General features: G+C 46.7%; 1 protein-coding gene across 1 annotated transcript in view; it reads left to right on the forward strand.

The window, feature by feature from the left end:
* LOC139372747 (gamma-aminobutyric acid type B receptor subunit 2-like) overlaps positions 1–21552 on the forward strand; it is a 460183-nt gene that overhangs the window by 369910 nt on the left and 68721 nt on the right. Inside the window, exon 13 of the mRNA XM_071112543.1 lies at positions 2174–2296. Within this exon, the coding sequence (XP_070968644.1) occupies positions 2174–2296 (123 nt within the window). The remainder of the gene's footprint in view (positions 1–2173; positions 2297–21552) is intronic.

Below are 21552 nucleotides of genomic sequence, written 5' to 3' on the forward strand. Positions count from 1 at the left end.
TGAATCAGCAGTAGAATATAGTAATACTGTCACCAGGGTAGGCAGAAGCGTTTAAAATGCAAAAAAGAAAGCAGGCCTGATGTAGCCAGCTCTAATGTTAGCAGGCCTGATGTAGCCAGCTCTAATGTTAGCAGGCCTGATGTAGCCATCTCTAATGTTAGCAGGCCTGATGTAGCCAGCTCTAATGTTAGCAGACCTTATGTAGCCAGCTCTAATGTTAGCAGACCTGATGTAGCCAGCTCTAATGTTAGCAGGCCTGATGTAGCCAGCTCTAATGTTAGCAGGCCTGATGTAGCCAGCTCTAATGTTAGCAGACCTGATGTAGCCAGCTCTAATATTAGCAGGCCTGATGTAGCCAGCTCTAGTGTTAGCAGGCCTGATGTAGCCAGCTCTAATGTTAGCAGACCTGATGTAGCCAGCTCTAATGTTAGCAGGCCTGATGTAGCCAGCTCTAATGTTAGCAGGCCTGATGTAGCCAGCTCTAATGTTAGCAGGCCTGATGTAGCCAGCTCTAATGTTAGCAGGCCTGATGTAGCCAGCTCTAATGTTAGCAGGCCTGATGTAGCCAGCTCTAATGTTAGCAGGCCTGATGTAGCCAGCTCTAATGTTATCAGACCTGATGTAGCCAGCTCTAATGTTAGCAGGCCTGATGTAGCCAGCTCTAATGTTAGCAGGCCTGATGTAATGGAGAGCAGGGAGCAGGGAGCAGAGAGCATATTTATTTATTATGGGGCACAGCTATACAGATTGACTCAGATACTGTAGGTAGTGTACTGTGCTGTGTGGATCTTATATTGTATCCAGTACACAACAACACTATGTCTCATTGGGAATAGCAGAATGTGATCATTTATTAATTTGACATCTGTCTTGGCCAAAGGGACATGAGACCATGGTCAATCTTCTGATATGATTCTTCCGTGGCGGTGGAGAGAGAGAATGTGTTAAACCAATCCCCCATTCCATTCTGAGTCCACCGTCTTCTGTCTGTGGCGGTGGAGAGAGAGAATGTGTTAAACCAATCCCCCATTCCATTCTGAGTCCACCGTCTTCTGTCTGTGGCGGTGGAGAGAGAGAAAGTGTTAAATCAATCCCCCATTCCATTCGGTGGAGAGAGAGAGAGCGAGAGAGAGAGAGCGAGAGAGAGAGAGTGTTAAAGAGAGACCACATCATTTATATGAAATGATTTCTCTCAAGTGCGTCCATGTCTGTGTTCTCCTGACCTTTGCTTTGATGTGGACGGCGGTGGGGTCAAACGCTGTTCAAAATAAAGATCAGACGGGAGGGTGCGGGGTGGCCCACCTTTCATCCTCTAAAGTTCACCAACACAAAAGAGGGTCTTTGTTGATTTATGCGACTCCCGCTCGGGTTGGTGTCTTTTACCAGCTCACTGTATCCTACCTCTCATCCATCCCTACCCTCCCTACATTTAAAAAGGAGCTACCTTCGTGTGTCAATGTAGGACAACCTTTGTGGTTCCAGGAAGAGCCCTTTTTGATTCCAGGTAGAGCCCTTTTTGGTTCCAGGTAGAGCCCTTTTTGATTCCAGGTAGAGCCCTTTTTGGTTCCAGGTAGAGCCCTTTTTGGTTCCAGGAAGAGCCCTTTTTGATTCCAGGTAGAGCCCTTTGTGGTTCCAGGTAGAGCCCTTTTTGGTTCCAGGTAGAGCCCTTTTTGGTTCCAGGAAGAGCCCTTTTTGATTCCAGGTAGAGCCCTTTGTGGTTCCAGGTAGAGCCCTTTTTGGTTCCAGGTAGAGCCCTTTTTGGTTCCAGGAAGAGCCCTTTTTGGTTCCAGGTAGAGCCCTTTGTGGTTCCAGGTAGAGCCCTTTTTGGTTCCAGGTAGAGCCCTTTTTGGTTCCAGGAAGAGCCCTTTTTGATTCCAGGTAGAGCCCTTTTTGGTTCCAGGTAGAGCCCTTTGTGGTTCCAGGTAGAGCCCTTTTTGGTTCCAGGTAGAGCCCTTTTTGGTTCCAGGTAGAGCCTTTTTGGTTCCAGGTAGAGCCCTTTTTGGTTCCAGGTAGAGCCTTTTTGGTTCCAGGTAGAGCCCTTTTTGGTAGAGCCCTTTTTGATTCCAGGTAGAGCCCTTTTTGGTTCCAGGCACCCTTTTCTAAAAGTGTACCTACAGCCACCTCTCTCTCCCTGTCTCCCCTATCATTCTCTCTCTTCTCTTCTTCCCTCCAGATTATCAAGGACCAGAAGCTGCTGATCATCGTGGGTGGGATGCTGCTGATTGACCTGTGCATCCTCATCTGCTGGCAGATCGTTGATCCGCTGAAGAGGACCGTGGAGGAGTACAGCTTGGAGGTACATCTGACCACCATTTTTCTCCCATTTATATTAACAAAAACATACTCTGACCACGTTTGTCATGTGACCTTTCCAGGGAAAAACTGCCCCCTATAATTATAGGGGGCAAGGACCCAGAGTATTTCCTGACTGGGGAAAATGCTGGGCCCTTATTCACCACAATCTAACACCAACATCTTGGTGACACCACTAGATTCTCTAATAGCGATAATGGTTCTGGATCTGGGGCACCAACATGTCCGCCAGTGAGGCCAGATCAGCAGCAGGCTTCATTGTGGTTATTTTTGGTTCAGGAGGATATGAGCCACTCTGCCACCTCCTGTCCTCTTCCACTGCTAGCCAGACCCTCTCCTTACCAAGCCAGCTGGGATGTGGGGTGTTGGCAAGGCATGCCGGAAAGAAACACTTGGCATCCCTCTACCCCTGCCACTGGGTAAGGGCCGATGTGTAGCGAGCTGGTGGACTCAGCTCTGCCAGGATTAGTTGAGGGATGGACTTCACCTTGCTAGGGTTGATTACGGTTGGACTTAGCCTTGCCAGGATTGATTGAAGGGTGGATTTTGCTTTGACAGGACTGTTTGGAGTGTGAATGGCTTTTTGGATCCTGGCACACCATATTTGGACCACAAACTGTCATGAGTGATTAGTAGTTAGAGATGGTGACTGTAATGTTTGGCTTTGTTAAAACTGTGATTGATATTGCTGCTGTAACTGTTATTTAGGTCACTGAACACGATAAAGGAAGCTAGATGATTGTTGTTGATTGATTATGTGTGTATGTAACAGTGGGCATGCTGTATTATATGTCTTGTGATTATTGTTCTGTGTGTCTGTAACAGTGGGCATGCTGTATTATGTGTCTTGTGACCGGAGCGAAACTTTGATCAGTCAAATATCCACCACAAATGAACATGGTTGTACTGTACATCTTAATAGGCTCTTCTAATACACTTCTAATACAGTCTGTTTGCATGACAGCCCACTAACTACCATCCCACCATCACGGTTTAACAGCAAACCGAATTACAGATCTAAATTTGACTTCCAAAGTCGATTGGCCTTTGATGTTGTTGGCGGTGGGCACAGACTCGTCAGGGTACACCGGGGGTACGGACTAAGTGGATGTTCAGAGCTAATTAAGAAATCCTTTCAACTCCTCCAGACACCTCCTCAGCTCCTGTCAAGATCGGAGCTTCTGACAGGGCAACGTCCTCCCTAAACGCCAACGCAATTGGTTGAGATGTTTAAAAGAGCCCTGGTGACCTTCGACAAATCAGCAGTGGGATTGGAAGTTCAGGGTGCAGAGTCGTGATGAAAGGCGGCCCTCAGTGGTGTATTCTGGGAGGATTCCAGGAGGGTTGGGGGAGGTTCTTTGAAAGTTCTTTGATGCTATTGACCCGACGTGAAGCTGTTGCTTTTTCATGTTTGTTTGCTCTGCTTGGTCCTGCGGAGGAAAAAGGTGGGATGGAAAGATGAAACTCTCCCTTGGAGTCAATTACCTTTCTGTGACTTCAATTAAACGAGATGCCTCTGAAATGATAAGTAGTGCTTAGCTGGTTACAGCCCCCAAAGCAGCGGGTCACAACGCATTCACACTCTGGGTCACTGAGTAAAAATCTTCCAACCTGTGGTGTTCTCACAGTCCCAAGTCAATGGAGTGTTCTCACAGTCCCAGGTCAATGTAGTGTTCTCACAATCCCAAGTCAATGTAGTGTTCTCACAGTCCCAAGTCAATGTAGTGTTCTCACAGTCCCAAGTCAATGTAGTGTTCTCACAGTCCCAAGTCAATGTAGTGTTCACACAGTCCCAAGTCAATGTAGTGTTCTCACAGTCCCAAGTCAATGTAGTGTTCACACAGTCCCAAGTCAATGTAGTGTTCTCACAGTCCCAAGTCAATGTAGTGTTCTCACAGTCCCAAGTCAATGTAGTGTTCTCACAGTCCCAAGTCAATGTAGTGTTCTCACAGTCCCAAGTCAATGTAGTGTTCTCACAGTCCCAAGTCAATGTAGTGTTCTCACAGTCCCAAGTCAATGTAGTGTTCTCACAGTCCCAAGTCAATGTAGTGTTCTCACAGTCCCAAGTCAATGGAGTGGAGTGAATGTATTAGCCTCTCTGAGTATGAGCCTGTCCCCTGGGTGTGGCTCTGCATGCCTGGGCTGTGGAATTCAGGATCCGCAGCCTGAGGAGCCTGGCTCCACTGGGCCAAGAGACAGGAGAACACTAACGAGTGAGTGAGTGAGTGAGTGAGTGAGTGAGTGAGTGAGTGAGTGAGGCATGTGCACACTGCCCACAAAATGAGGTGGAAACTGAGCTGCACTTCCTAACCTCCTGCCCAATGTATGAACATATTAGAGACACATATTTCCCTCAGATTACACAGATCCACAAGGAATTTGAAAACAAACCCGATTTTGATAAACTCCCATATCTACTGGGTGAAATCCCAGTGTGCCATCACAGCAGCAAGATGTGTGACCTGTTTCCACAAGAAAAGGGCAACCAGTGAAGAACAAACACCATTGTAAATACATTCCATATTTATGTTTATTTATTTTCATTTTTCCTTTTGTCCTTTAACCATTTGTACATCGTTAAAACACTGTATATATACATAATATGACATTTGTAATGTCTTTATTCTTGTGGAACTTCTGTGAGTGTAATGTTTACTGTTCATTTATATTGTTTATTTCACTTTTGTATATTATCTACCTCACTTTCTTTGGCAATGATAACATATGTTTCCCATGCCAATGAAGCCCATTGAATTGGATTGAAATTGAATTGAATTGAGAGAGCGCTCTGGGATTGAGAGAGAGCTCTCTGGGATAGAAGAGAGAGAGAGAGCGCTCTGGGATTGGAGAGAGAGAGAGCGCTCTGGGATTGGAGAGAGAGAGAGAGAGAGCTCTGGGATTGGAGAGAGAGAGAGAGCTCTGGGATTGGAGAGAAAGAGGGAGAGAGCTCTGGGATTGGAGAGAGAGAGAGAGAGCGCTCTGGGATTGAAGAGAGAGAGAGCTCTGGGATTGGAGAGAGAGAGAGAGATCGCTCTGGGATTGGAGAGAGGGAGAGAGAGAGAGCTCTGGGATTGGAGAGAGAGCGCGCTGTGATTGGAGAGAGAGCGCTCTGGGATTGGAGAGAGAGAGGGAGAGAGAGAGAGAGAGAGAGCTCTGGGATTGGAGAGAGAGAGAGAGCTCTGAGATTGGAGAAAGAGAGGGAGAGAGAGAGAGAGCTCTGGGATTGGAGAGGGAGAGAGAGAGAGGGAGAGAGCTCTGGGATTGGAGAGAGAGAGAGCTCTGGGATTGGAGAGAGAGAGCTCTGGGATTGGAGAGAGGGAGAGAGAGAGAGAGAGATCTCTGGGATTGGAGAGAGAGAGAGAGCTCTGGGATTGGAGAGAGAGAGAGAGGGAGAGAGAGAGCTCTGGGATTGGAGTTGTATGGTGTTGCCGAGGGAGACGAGGGAGAGATGGGATCATGGCGTTACGCCGGATGGAGGACCACTCTGGGGAACGCAGGGAGAGAGAGAGATTAGCCGCGATTGATTGGTGCGAGAAGAAGGAACATTAACTCTGAATCTGTGTCCCAAATGTAAACATATTCCCCATGTTGTGCACTATCTTTGACCAAAACCCTATAGTATGGCCCTATGGGCTCTGGCCAAGAGTGCACGAAATAGGGAATAGGCTGCTATTTGGGACCCATGCGCTGAGATTCTTACAAGGCTTCAGGCATGGTTTCCCTGCCGTCCCTCCCCTAGCTTCCTTCACCCTTTCCCTTCCTCTCCCTCTGTCTCCCCTGATTCTCTCCTTCCATCCTCCAATATCAAGATGTGTTAGGAGGACTGGGAGGAGAAACAACTGGCGACCTTGGGCTGGCAGACTGGGTCCACATGCGGCATCAAAGGACATAGTGTGTATACAGAGATGTGGCTGTACTGACCTGAACTGTCAGTGTTTAGTCTACTCTGCTGAGAGGTTGTTGTCTGTCATACAGGGCAACAGGATGTAGTCTATGGTATTGATTTAAGATGTACCTGTTGTGTACATTGATCATGTGTATCATGTGCATGTATGGACTTACCTGTAGGAGGTTGTTTGTTTATATGCAAATATTGTATTTACTTCACTGTGTGTGTGTGTGTGTGTGTGTGTGTGTGTGTGTGTGTGTGTGTGTGTGTGTGTGTGTGTGTGTGTGTGTGTGTGTGTGTGTGTGTGTGTGTGTGTGTGTGTGTGTGTGTGAGAGAGAGAGAGAGCTTTCAGGCATACAGTGCATTTGGAAAGTATTCAGACCCCTTGACTTTTCCCACATTTTGTTACATTACAGCGTTGTTCTAAAATTGATTAAATTGTTTCCCCCCTCATCAATCTACACACAATACCCCATAATGACATCTCAATACCCCATAATGACATCACAATACCCCATAATGACAAAGCAAAAAACGTTTTTTGTATGAAAAATGAAATATCACATTTGCATAGACCCTTTACTCAGTACTTTGTTGAAGCACCTTTGGCAGCGATTACAGCCTCAATTCTTCTTGGGTTTGACACTACAAGCTTAACACACCTGTATTTGGGGAGTTTCTCCCATTCTTCTCTGCAGATCCTCTCAAGCTTTGTCAGGTTGGATGGGGAGCATTGCCACACAGCTATTTTCAGGTCAATCCAGAGATGGTCGATCAGGTTCAAGTCTGGGCTCTGGCTGGGCCACTCAAGGACATCCAGAGATTTGTCCTGAAGCCACTCCTGCGTTGTCTTGGCTGTGTGCTTAGGGTCATTGTCCTGTTGGAAGGTGAACCTTCACTCCAGTCTGAAGTCCTGGGCGCTCTGGAGCAGGTTTTCATCAAGGATCTCTCTGTACTTTGCTCTGTTCATCTTTGCCTTGATCCTGACAAGTCTCCCAGTCCCTGCTGCTGAAAAACATCCCCACAGCATGATGCGGCCACCAGCATGCTTCACCATAGGGATGGTGACAGGTTTGCTTGGCATTCAGGCCAAAGATTTCAATCTTGGTTTCATCAGACAGGAGAATATTGTTTCTCATAGTCTGAGTCCTTTAGGTGCCTTTTGGCAAGCTCCAAGCGGGCTGTGATGTGCCTTTCACCGATGAGTGGCTTCCGTCTGACCACTCTACCATAAAGGCCTGATTGGTGGAGTGCTGCAGAGATGGTCGTCCTTTTGGAAGGTTCTCCCATTTCCACAGAGGGACTCTGGAGCTTTATCAGAGTGACCATCGGGTTCTTGGTTACCTCCCTAACCAAGGCCTTTCTCCCCGATTGCTACCTTTGATGGCAGCATTCGCGTGAAACTGAAAGCGCGAACCACTGCTTTTAATCAGAGCAAGGTGACCGGAAACATGACCGAATACAAACAGTGTAACTATTCCCTCCGCAAGGCAATCAAACAAGCTAAGCGTCAGTACAGAGACAAAGTAGAATCTCAATTCAACGGCTCAGACACAAGAGGTATGTGGCAGGGTCTACAGTCAATCACGGATTACAAAAAGAAAACCAGCCCCGTCACGGACCAGGATGTCTTGCTCCCAGGCAGACTAAATAACTTTTTTGCTCGCTTTGAGGACAATACAGTGCCACTGACACGGCCCGCAACTAAAACATGCGGACTCTCCTTCACTGCAGCCGACGTGGGGAAAACATTTAAACGGGTCAACCCTCGCAAGGCTGCAGGCCCAGACGGCATCCCCAGCCGCGCCCTCAGAGCATGCGCAGACCAGCTGGCTGGTGTGTTTACAGACATATTCAATCAATCCCTATCCCAGTCTGTTGTTCCCACATGCTTCAAGAGGGCCACCATTGTTCCTGTTCCCAAGAAAGCTAAGGTAACTGAGCTAAACGACTACCTAAACGTCTACCTACTAGCACTCACTTCTGTCATCATGAAGTGCTTTGAGAGACTAGTCAAGGACCATATCACCTCCACCCTACCTGACACCCTAGACCCACTCCAATTTGCTTACCGCCCAAATAGGTCCACAGACGATGCAATCTCAACCACACTGCACACTGCCCTAACCCATCTGGACAAGAGGAATACCTATGTGAGAATGCTGTTCATCGACTACAGCTCGGCATTTTACACCATAGTGCCCTCCAAGCTCGTCATCAAGCTCGAGACCCTGGGTCTCGACCCCGCCCTGTGCAACTGGGTACTGGACTTCCTGACGGGCCGACCCCAGGTGGTGAGGGTAGGCAACAACATCTCCACCCCGCTGATCCTCAACACTTGGGCCCCACAAGGGTGCGTTCTGAGCCCTCTCCTGTACTCCCTGTTCACCCACGACTGCGTGGCCACGCACGCCTCCAACTCATTAATCAAGTTTGCGGACGACACAACAGTGGTAGGCTTGATTACCAACAACAACGAGACGGCCTACAGGGAGGAGGTGAGGGCCCTCAGAGTGTGGTGTCAGGAAAATAACCTCACACTCAACGTCAACAAAACTAAGGAGATGATTGTGGACTTCAGGAAACAGCAGAGGGAACACCCCCCTATCCACATCGATGGAACAGTAGTGGAGAGGGTAGTAAGTTTTAAGTTCCTTGGCGTACACATCACAGACAAACTGAATTGGTCCACCCACACAGACAGCATCGTGAAGAAGGCGCAGCAGCGCCTCTTCAACCTCAGGAGGCTGAAGAAATTCGGCTTGTCACCAAAAGCACTCACAAACTTCTACAGATGCACAATCGAGAGCATCCTGTCGGGCTGTATCACCGCCTGGTACGGCAACTGCTCCGCCCACAACCGTAAGGCTCTCCAGAGGGTAGACGCATCACCGGGGGCAAACTACCTGCCCTCCAGGACACCTACACCACCCGATGTCACAGGAAGGCCATAAAGATCATCAAGGACAACAACCACCCGAGCCACTGCCTGTTCACCCCGCTATCATCCAGAAGGCGAGGTCAGTACAGGTGCATCAAAGCTGGGTCCGAGAGACTGAAAAACAGCTTCTATCTCAAGGCCATCAGACTGTTAAACAGCCACCACTAACATTGAGTGGCTGCTGCCAACACCCTGACTCAACTCCAGCCACTTTAATAATGGGAATTGATGGGAAATGATGTAAAATATATCACTAGCCACTTTAAACAATGCTACCTAATATAATGTTTACATACCCTACATTATTCATCTCATATGTATATGTATATACTGTACTCTATATCATCTACTGCATCTTTATGTAATACATGTATCACTAGCCACTTTAACTATGCCACTTTGTTTACATACTCATCTCAAATGTATATACTGTACTCGATACCATCTACTGTATCTTGCCTATGCCGCTCTGTACCATCACTCATTCATATATCTTTATGTACAAATTCTTTATCCCCTTACACTTGTGTCTGTCTATAAGGTAGTAGTTTTGGAATTGTTAGCTAGATTACTTGTTGGTTATTACTGCATTGTCGGAACTAGAAGCACAAGCATTTCGCTACACTCGCATTAACATCTGCTAACCATGTGTATGTGACAAATAACATTTGATTTGATTTGATTGGATTTTGTTCCCAGGCATCCAGCTCTAGGAATAATCTTGGTGGTTCTAAACTTTTCCCATTTAAGAATGATGGAGACCACTGTGTTCTTGGGGACCTTCAATGCTACAGAAATGTTTTGGTACCCTTTCCCCAGACCTGTGACTCGACACAATCCTGTCTCAGAGCTCTACAGACAATTCCTTTTACCTTTTTTGTACTGTCAACTGTGGGACCTTATATAGACAGGTGTGTGCCTTTCCAAATCACGTCCAATCAATGAAATTACTACAGGTGGACTCCAATCAAGTTGTAGAAAGGATGATCAATGGAAATAGGATGCACCTGAGATCAATTTCGAGTCTCATAGCAAAGGGTCTGAATACTTATGTAAAAAAAGGTATTTTGTTTTTTTATTTACGTAAATAAGGTATTTCTGTTTTTTGATTTTTGCAAACATTTCTAAAAACCTGTTTCCGCTTTGTCATTATGGGGTATTGTGTGTAGATTGATGAGAAAATTGTTTTATTTAATCCATTTTAAAATCAAATCAAATGTATTTATATAGCCCTTCTTACATCAGCTGATATCTCAAAGTGCTGTACTGAAACCCAGCCTAAAACCCCAAACAGCAAGCAAAGCAGGTGTAGAAGCACGGTGGCTAGGAAAAACTCCCTAGAAAGGCCAAAACCTAGGAAGAACGCTGGAGAGGAACCAGGCTATGAGGGGTGGCCAGTCCTCTTCTGGCTGTGCCGGGTGGAGATTATAACAGAACATGGCCATGATGTTCAAATGTTCATAAATGACCAGCATGGTCAAATAATAATAATCACAGTAGTTGTCGAGGGTGCAGCAAGTCAGCACCTCAGGAGTAAATGTCAGTTGGCTTTTCATAGCCGATCATTGAGAGTATCTCTACCGCTCCTGCTGTCTCTTGAGAGTTGAAAACAGCAGGTCTGGGACAGGTAGCACGTCCGGTGAACAGGTCAGTGTTCCATAGCCGCAGGCAGAACAGTTGAAACTGGAGCAGCAGCACGGCCAGGTGGACTGGGGACAGCAAGGAGTCATCATGCCAGGTAGTCCTGAGGCATGGTCCTAGGGCTCAGGTCCTCCGAGAGAAAGAATGAAAGAGAGAAAGAGAGAATTAGAGAGAGCATACTTAAATTCATACAGGACACCGGATAAGACAGGAGAAGTACTCCAGATATAACAAACTGACCCTAGCCCCCTGACACATAAACTACTGCAGCATAAATACTGGAGGCTGAGACAGGAGGGGTCAGGAGACACTGTGGCCCCATCCGATGATACCCCCGGACAGGGCCAAACAGGAAGGATATAACCCCACCCACTTTGCCAAAGCACAGCCCCCACACCACTAGAGGGATATCTTCAACCACCAACTTAACATCCTGAGACAAGGCCGAGCATAGCCCACAAAGATCTCCACCACAGCACAACCCAAGGGGGGGGAAACCCAGACAGGAAGATCACGTCAGTGACTCAACCCACTCAAGTGACGCACCCCTCCTAGGGACGGCATGAAAGAGCACCAGTAAGCCAGTGACTCAGCCCCTGTAATAGGGTTAGAGGCAGAGAATCCCAGTGGAGAGAGGGGAACCGGCCAGGCAGAGACAGCAAGGGCGGTTCGTTGCTCCAGAGCCTTTCCGTTCACCTTCACACTCCTGGGCCAGACTACACTCAATCATATGACCCACTGAAGAGATGAGTGTTCAGTAAAGACTTAAAGGTTGAGACCGAGTCTGCGTCCAGCTGCCTCCCTGCCTCCAGCTGTTTGCTTAGAAATTCTAGGGACAATTAGGAGGCCTGCGTCTTGTGGCTGTAGCGTACGTGTAGGTATGTACGGCAGGACCAAATCAGAAAGATAGGTAGGAGCAAGCCCATGTAATGTTTGTGGGTTAGCAGTAAAACATTGATATCAGCCCTAGCCTTAACAGGAAGCCAGTGTAGGGAGGCTAGCACTGGAGTAATATGATCACATTTTTTGGTTCTAGTCAGGATTCTAGCAGCCGTGTTTAACACTAACTGAGGTTTATTTAGTGCTTTATCTGGGTAGCCGGAAAGTAGAGCATTGCAGTAGTCTATTCTAGAAGTGACAAAAGCATGGATGAATTTTTCTGCATCATTTTTGGACAGAAAGTTTCTGATTTTTGCAATGTTAGGTCCTTCACAGTTTTATTTGAGACGACTGTACAACCATCAAGATTAATTGTCAGATTCAACAGAATATCTCTTTGTTTCTTGGGACCTACAACAAGCATCTCTGTTTTGTCTGAGTTTAAAAGTAGAATGTTTGCAGCCATCCACTTCCTTATGTCTGAAACACAGGCTTCTAGCGAGGGCAATTTTGGGGCTTCACCATGTTTCATTGAAATTTACAGCTGTGTGTCATCTGCATAGCAGTGAAAGTTAACATTATGTTTTCAAATGACATCCCCAAGAGGTAAAATATATAGTGGAAAATAAGTATTTGGTCAATAACAAAAGTTTATCTCAATACTTTGTTATATACCCTTTGTTGGCAATGACAGAGGTCAAACATTTTCTGTAAGTCTTCACAAGGTTTTCACACACTGTTGCTGGTATTTTGGCCCATTCCTCCATGCAGATCTCCTCTAGAGCAGTGATGTTTTGGGGCTGTTCCTGGGCAACACGGACTTTCAACTCACTCCAAAGATTTTCTATGGGGTTGAGATCTGGAGACTGGCTAGGCCACTCCAGGACCTTGAAATGCTTCTTACGAAGCCACTCCTTCGTTGCCCGGGCGGTGTGTTTGGGATCATTGTCATGCTGAAAGACCGAGCCACGTTTCATCTTCAATGCCCTTGCTGATGGAAGGAGGTTTTCACTCAAAATCTCACAATACATGGCCCCATTCATTCTTTCCTTTACACGGATCAGTCGTCCTGGTCCCTTTGCAGAAAAACAGCCCCAAAGCATGATGTTTCCACCCCCATGCTCAGCAGTCTTTGTCCTCCAAACACGACGAGTTGAGTTTTTACCAAAAGGTTCTATTTTGGTTTCATCTGACCATTTGACATTCTCCCAATCTTCTTCTGGATCATCCAAATGCTCTCTAGCAAACTTCAGACGGGCCTGGACATGTACTGGCTTAAGCAGGGGGACACGTCTGGCACTGCATGATTTGAGTCCCTGGCGGCGTAGTGTGTTACTGGTCCCAGCTCTCTGCAGGTCATTCACTAGGTGCCCCCGTGTGGTTCTGGGATTTTTGCTCAACGTTCTTGTGATCATTTTGACCCCACAGGGTGAGATCTTGCGTGGAGCCCCAGATCGAGGGAGATTATCAGTGGTCTTGTATGTCTTCCATTTTCTAATAATTGCTCCCACAGTTGATTTCTTCAAACCAAGCTGCTTGCCTATTGCAGATTCAGTCTTCCCAGCCTGGTGCAGGTCTACAATTTAGTTTCTGGTGGCCTTTGACAGCTCTTTGGTCTTGGCCATAGTGGAGTTTGGAGTGTGACTGTTTGAGGTTTTGGACAGGTGTATTTTATACTGATAACAAGTTCAAACAGGTGCCATTAATACAGGTAACGAGTGGAGGACAGAGGAGCCTCTTAAAGAAGAAGTTACAGGTCTGTGAGATCCAGAAATCTTGCTTGATTGTAGGTGACCAAATACTTATTTTCCACCATAATTTGCAAATAAATTCATAAAAAATCCTACAATGTGATTTTCTCGATTTTCTTTCTCATTTTGTCTGTCATAGTTGAAGTGTACCTACAGGCCTCTCTCATCTTTTTAAGTGGGAGAACTTGCACAATTGGTGGCTGACTAAATACTTTTTTGCCCCACTGTAGAGGGCGACCCCTAAGAAATTTTATGGCCTGACTTCAAGGCATTCGTTTTAATTACACTATGTAGCTATAAAACCCTTCTCCTTAAATCAAGTCTCCTTTCTGATCCACAATTAAAACTAGTGTCCCAGATATTAATTCCCTGTATGTTCCCTTCAGAGCACTGAGGTTGCATCTCAAAGAGGGTTTAGTGCACTAAATAGGGAATAGGTTGCTGTTTGGGATGCATCCAGTACCAGTCAAAGGTTTGGACACACCTACTCACTCAAGGGTTTTTCTTTATTTTTACTATTTTCTACATTGTAGAATAATAGTGAAGACATCAAAACTATGAAATAACACAGATGGAATCGTAGTAACCATATTTTATATTTGAGATTCTTCAAAGTAGCCATCCTTTGCATTAATGACAGCTTTGCGCACTCTTTGCACATTCTCTCAACCAGCTTCATCTGGAATGCTTTTCCAACCCAATGTAAAACATAGTAAAAATAAAGAAAAACCCTGGAATGAGTAGGTGTGTCCAAACTTTTGACTGGTACTGTACATATCAGTGTCTTTTCCCACAGTAGCAGGCCTCTTTAACAGGGATCATGCTAGTTACAGCTACAGGAAGGTAGGATTGCCCTGCTGGAAAATTCTGGAGACATTCTGCTGTAAAAGGCAATTAGGTCCATTTTGCGTCTCGTGAATAATTAAATGTTTGTTAACGTTGAGGATGTTTCAGGAGAGGTAGGGGAAGTTTTAGTCATAGCTGGAGGGAGGTTTTCCACTGTGCTTCTGCATCTGCATTGCTTGCTGTTTGGGGTGTCAGGCTGAGTATCTGTAAAGTACATAGTGACAACTGCTGATGCAAAATGGGCTTTGTAAAATATTTGATTGATTTCATTGGTTGGCTGGGTCGAACAGATTAAGCCCCATGCACAGCACAGTCTGACACGTGAGTATCAGTACACCCGTGTTAGAGAAAATGTGTGTGTGTGTGTGTGTGTGTGTGTGTGTGTGTGTGTGTGTGTGTGTGTGTGTGTGTGTGTGTTTGCCAGTGCTTGTGTGGGTTTGTGTGTCTGTGTCTGTGTGTGTTTGCATTTGTGTGTGTGTGTGTGTTTGTGTGTGTGTGTGCGTTTGTGTGTGTGTGTGTGTGTGTTTGTGTGTGTGTCCGTGTGTGTGTCTGTGTGCGTGTTTGTGTTACCCATATGTGAAAGCCCCTCTACTCTGGCCTCAGTATTGTCTCTGGTGTAATGAAGGACAAACCATTGAGGGCCTGATTAGCATTCTGGTGGAGCCTGCAGCAGACCCCCTCTCCTCCCTTCTCCCTTCCTCTCTTTCTCCCCCTCGTCTCCCACTCTCTCTCTCCCACCTCCTCTGTCTCTCTTCCCCCCTCTCCTCCATTCTCCCCTTCCTCTCTTTCTCCCCCTCGTCTCCCACTCTCTCTCTCCCACCTCCTCTGTCTCTCTTCCCCCCTCTCCTCCCTTCTCCCCTTCCTCTCTTTCTCCCCCTCGTCTCCCACTCTCTCTCTTCCCCCCTCTCCTCCCTTCTCCCCTTCCTCTCTTTCTCCCCCTCGTCTCCCTCTCTCTCTCTTCCCCCCTCTCCTCCCTTCTCCCCTTCCTCTCTTCCTCCCCCTCGTCTCCCACTCTCTCTCTCCCACCTCCTCTGTCTCTCTTCCCCCTTCTCCTCCCTTCTCCCCTTCCTCTCTTTCTCCCCCTCGTCTCCCACTCTCTCTCTCCCACCTCATCTGTCTCTCTTCCCCCCTCTCCTCCCTTCTCCCCTTCCTCTCTTTCTCCCCCTCGTCTCCCACTCTCTCTCTCCCACCTCCTCTGTCTCTCTCCCGCCTTCTCCTCCCTTCTCCCCTTCCTCTCTTTCTCCCCCTCGTCTCCCACTCTCTCTCTCCCACCTCCTCTGTCTCTCTTCCCCCCTCTCCCCTCTCCTCCCTTCTCCCCTTCCTCTCTCTCTCCCACCTCCTCTGTCTCTCTTCCCCCCTCTCCTCCCTTCTCCCCTTCCTCTCTCTCTCCCACCTCCTCTGTCTCTCTTCCCCCCTCTCCTTCCTCCTCCACCCTCCCTTTCTTTATTCCTTTCCTCCTCCTCTCTCTCTCCTCTCTCTCTCTCTCCCTCTCCTCTCTCTCTCTCTCTCTCTCTCCCTCTTCTCCCCCTCCTTGCCATCTCTCATTCCAAGGCTGCAGCAAGCAGGCTGCAAAGCAGAAATATTGCAGTGTTGCATCGCCATGGCAACGGCCATGGTTTCTGACACCCATAACGGCAGAGAGCCGCACTGTTGATCCACGAGACAAAAAAAAATAGGAAAATGGTTTTTGGCTGTCACTTCAATGTGGTGACACATGCACAGAGGCACAGGCAGCATGCTTGCAGGCACGCACACACACATACACATACACACATACTTGAACATGCACCCACACACACACATACTTGAACATGCACACACACATACACACAAACACACAGACAAGACACACAGGACGTTTTTCTCTCCCTCCCTAAAGCTTTCTCTTTCTGACCAAGTTAATGTGAGGCAGTGTGTGTCGGTCAGGGTGACCAAGTTAATGTGAGGCTGTGTGTGTCGGTCAGGGTGACCAAGTTATTGTGAGGCTGTGTGTGTCGGTCAGGGTGACCAAGTTAATGTGAGCCTGTGTGTGTCGGTCAGGGTGACCAAGTTAATGTGAGTCTGTGTGTGTCGGTCAGGGTGACCAAGTTAATGTGAGGCTGTGTGTGTCGGTCAGGGTGACCAAGTTATTGTGAGGCTGTGTGTGTCGGTCAGGGTGACCAAGTTAATGTGAGCCTGTGTGTGTCGGTCAGGGTGACCAAGTTAATGTGAGGCTGTGTGTGTCGGTCAGGGTGACCAAGTTAATGTGAGGCTGTGTGTGTCGGTCAGGGTGACCAAGTTATTGTGAGGCTGTGTGTGTCGGTCAAGGTGACCAAGTTAATGTGAGGCTGTGTGTGTCGGTCAGGGTGACCAAGTTAATGTGAGGCTGTGTGTGTCGGTCAGGGTGACCAAGTTAATGTGAGGCTGTGTGTGTCGGTCAGGGTGACCAAGTTAATGTGAGGCTGTGTGTGTCGGTCAGGGTGACCAAGTTATTGTGAGGGCTGTGCAGTATCGCTGTACTCTGTAGCTCGCACACGCATGCACGCACACACACTCACACACAGCACACACACACACACGACTCACTGGCTCCTTTGATGTGTGAATGCACTTTCTGGATTTGGCCCTTTAATAATCTGAGTAATTGGTCTGAACATGGAAGCCCTCATTATCAGCCGGTGGAGGAAGACAGGGAGGTGGTAATGTCCACAACGGGGGGTTGAGGGTCAATGCAGCAAGGTGACCATGCAGACAGATGAATATTCTCATGTCCACAGTCATGGAGACAGATGAATATTCTCATGTCCACAGCCATGCAGACAGATGAATATTATCATGTCCACAGTCATGCAGACAGATTAATATTCTCATGTCCACAGTCATGCAGACAGATTAATATTCTCATGTCCACAGCCATGCAGACAGATGAATATTATCATGTCCACAGTCATGGAGACAGATGAATATTCTCATGTCCACAGCCATGCAGACAGATTAATATTATCATATCCACAGTCATGGAGACAGATTAATATTCTCATGTCCACAGCCATGCAGACAGATTAATATTATCATATCCACAGTCATGGAGACAGATTAATATTCTCATGTCCACAGTCATGGAGACAGATGAATATTCTCATGTCCACAGTCATGGAGACAGATGAATATTCTCATGTCCACAGCCATGCAGACAGATTAATATTATCATATCCACAGTCATGGAGACAGATGAATATTCTCATGTCCACAGCCATGCAGACAGATTAATATTATCATATCCACAGTCATGGAGACAGATGAATATTCTCATGTCCGCAGTCATGGTGGACGCATTGAAAAAAATACCACATTCCACTTCTGAAAAGAGCTGGTTCCTTTTTCTTTTCAGTTTTCTTTTCACTTCTCCTGTTCCCTCCATTTTGCAACTCTCAAAGTGACAGTTTCTGCCTTCTAAACACATTCCACCCTCCACTAGTTCCATACCTGTTTCCTTTACTCACGTCCTCTCCTCCTTCTCCTCTTCTCCTCCTAGCCTCCCCCCATTCTCCCATTCTTCCATTCTTCCCAGCTCCCCCAATGGACAGACAAGGTTGAATAAAATAGAAAAAATAACCTGCGACCCCTAGGGGCCCTTGCTCAGACAGACCCAGAACATTCTCCCTCTGTTTTACTGTCTTTATCATCCCTTCCTCATTCTCCCCTCTAGCAGGTTCGGTCCTGTGGCCTCTTCAAAGAAAGGTATAGTAAGATGGAGGACGTTGGTGGGCAGGCAGGCGGGCAGGCAAGCGGCAGGCTGGCATTAGCCCTGTCTGATAAATGACAGAGTGGCAGGTCTCGCTCTCTCTGCAGCTGTATGGACAGGCGGGGAGGGCACTACATGAACACACAGTTGCATACGCAGAGAGACGTGGAGTACATACAGATACTCATGGACACACACAACCAATAAACACTCATGTATTCACATACACATTTAGATGTACTGTACTGTACTGTACACACACACACACACACACATACACACACACACACACACACACACACACACACACACATACACACACACACACACACACATACACACACACACACATACACACACACACACACCCACACACACATACACACACACACACACAAACACACACATACACACACACACAAGAGTTTATACAAATAGAAACCTTGTCAATACACACTAGTACACAAACTCACATGCACAATGCACCTGCACATATTCCCTCCTCCTCTGCAACACCTCAACCAGTGTACAGTACAGCTTCTGTACACAATGAGTAGGATGTAATTTAGAACAGTGTTCAGACCATAGATAGATTCCCTCTCCATGGTTACGACCTCCAGTCGTGAGTGCATAGAGATTGGCCAGTAAAGATGCCCAATGATATTATCTGTGAGGGATGTTAAGTGAGTGTTCTTTATGAAGAAGGCAACCTTCGCCACTCTTTAAAGGGGAAGTTCAGGATTTTACAACTGGATGTTAGATGATTCTTCCATGGAACCATGGATTACAGTTTCTCCTGGCCCATAAACTACTTTGAGGGTGAGGAAACATGTAACACCAAGTTGTAAAATGCTGAACTTCCCCTTTAAGGCTCTTCTGTAATAACAGAGTTCAGAGAGAGTTCTATCTCTGTGGAATCAATGACTGATCAAAGACAATCGGGCCTTTACAGGATAACTACTTCCCACCTAGTGTGTGTGTGTGTGTGTGTGTGTGTGTGTGTGTGTGTGTGTGTGTGTGTGTGTGTGTGTGTGTGTGTGTGTGTGTGTGTGTGTGTGTGTGTGTGTGTGTGTGTGTGTGTGTGTGTGTGTGTCTGTGTCAAGAAGAAGAGTAGAAGGAGAGAAAAATAGAGGGAGAGAAGAATAGAGGGAGAGAATAATAGAGGGAAGAGAGAAGAATAGAGGGAGAGAAGAATAGAGGGAAGAGAAAAATAGAGGGAGAGAAGAATAGAGGGAAGAGAGAAGAATAGAGGGAGAGAAGAATAGAGGGAAGAGAGAAGAATAGAGGGAGAGAAGAATAGAGGGAAGAGAGAAGAATAGAGGGAAGAGAGAAGAATAGAGGGAAGAGAGAATAATAGAGGGAAGAGAGAAGAATAGAGGAAGAGAGAAGAATAGAGGGAGAGAGAAGAATAGAGGGAGAGAAGAATAGAGGGAGAGAAGAATAGAGGGAGAGAAGAATAGAGGGAGAGAAGAATAGAGGGGAGAGAGAAGAATAGAGGGAAGAGAGAAGAATAGAGGGAGAGAGAAGAATAGAGGGAGAGAGAAGAATAGAGGGAGAGAGAAGAATAGAGGGACGAGAGAAGAATAAAGGGAGAGAGAAGAATAGAGGGAAGAGAGAAGAATAGAGGGAAGAGAGGGAAGAGAGAAGAATAGAAGGAGAGAATTTTTCTACAGTATGCAGTAATGGCATTGGTGAAAATAATACTATGGGCCAGTTTCCTAAACACAGCAATGGAATTCTTCTACAGGACTAGACTTAGTACAGGAATATACTTCATCTGTATCCTGGAATGTACTAAGGTTAAGTTAATTTCATAATGTATTATCATTGGCATCAGTTGTTAGATAACACTGATATGGAAGTTATTAGTGGTGGTACTGGTCCAAAAGCACACACAGTTGAAGTCAGAAGTTTACATAAACCTTAGCCAAGTACATTTAAACTCAGTTTTTCACAATTCCTGACATTTAATCCAAGTAAAGATTCCCTGTCTTAGGTCAGTTAGGATCACCACTTTATTTTAAGAATGTGAAATGTCAGAATAATAGTAGAAAGAATGATTTATTTCAGATTTTATTTCTTTCACCACATTCCCAGTGGGTCAGAAATGTACATACACTCAATTAGTGTTTGCCTTTAAATTGTTTAACTTGGATCAAACGTTTCGTGTAGGCTTCCACAAGCTTCCCACAATATGTTGGGTGAATTGTGGCCCATTCCTCCTGACAGAGCTGGTGTAACTGAGTCAGGTTTGTAGGCCTCCTTGTTCGCACATGCTTTTTCAGTTCTTCCCACACATTTTCTATAGGATTGAGGTCAGGGCTTTGTGATGGCCACTCCAATACCTTGACTTTGTTGTCCTTAAGCCATTTTGCCACAACTTTGTAAGTATACTTGGGGTCATTGTCCATTTGGAAGACCCATTTACGACCAAGCTTTAACTTCCTGACTGATGTCTTTCCTACCTCATGATGCCATCTATTTTGTGAAGAGCACCAGTCCCTACAGCAAAGCACCCCCACAACATGATGCTGCCACCCTCATGCTTCATGGTTGGGATGGTGTTCTTCAGCTTGCCTCCCCCTTTTTCCTCCAAACATAACGATGGTCATTATGGCCAAACAGTTCTATTTTTGTTTCATCAGACCAGAGGACATTTCTCCAAAAAGTATGATATTTGTCCCCATGTGCAGTTGCAAACTGTAGTCTGGCTTTTTTATGGTGGTTTTGGAGCAGTGGCTTCTTACTTGCTGAGCGGCCTTTAAGGTTATGTCGATATAGGATTAGTTTTACTCTGGATAAAAACATTTTTGTACCTGTTTCCTCCAGCATCTTCACAAGGTCATTTGCTGTTGTTCTGGGAAAGTATGTTCATCTCAAGGAGACAGGACGCGTCTCCTTCCTGAGCGGTATGACGGCTGCGTGGTTCCATGGTGTTTATACTTGTGTACTATTGTTTGTACAGATGAATGTGGTACCTTCAGGCATTTGTAAATTGCTCCCAAGGATGAACCAGACTTGTGGAGGTCACCAAGCATACCTGGACCCGCCGCCATGTCGCCAAGCTAACACAAAGTGTCAACGCACCACCAAGCATACCTGGACCCGCCGCCATGTCGCCAAGCTAGCACAAAGTGTCAACGCACCACCAAGCATACCTGGACCCGCCGCCATGTCGTTAAGCTAGCACAAAGTGTCAACGCACCACCAAGCATACCTGGACCCGCCGCCATGTCGCCAAGCTAACACAAAGTGTCAACGCACCACCAAGCATACCTGGACCCGCCGCCATGTCGCCAAGCTAACACAAAGTGTCAACGCACCACCAAGCATACCTGGACCCGCCGCCATGTCGCCAAGCTAACACAAAGTGTCAACGCACCACCAAGCATACCTGGACCCGCCGCCATGTCGCCAAGCTAACACAAAGTGTCAACGCACCACCAAGCATACCTGGACCCGCCGCCATGTCGCCAAGCTAACACAAAGTGTCAACGCACCACCAAGCATACCTGGACCCGCCGCCATGTCGCCAAGCTAACACAAAGTGTCAACGCACCACCAAGCA

Source organism: Oncorhynchus clarkii, chromosome 18 (assembly GCF_045791955.1).
Source record: "Oncorhynchus clarkii lewisi isolate Uvic-CL-2024 chromosome 18, UVic_Ocla_1.0, whole genome shotgun sequence".
Lineage (NCBI taxonomy): Eukaryota > Metazoa > Chordata > Actinopteri > Salmoniformes > Salmonidae > Oncorhynchus > Oncorhynchus clarkii.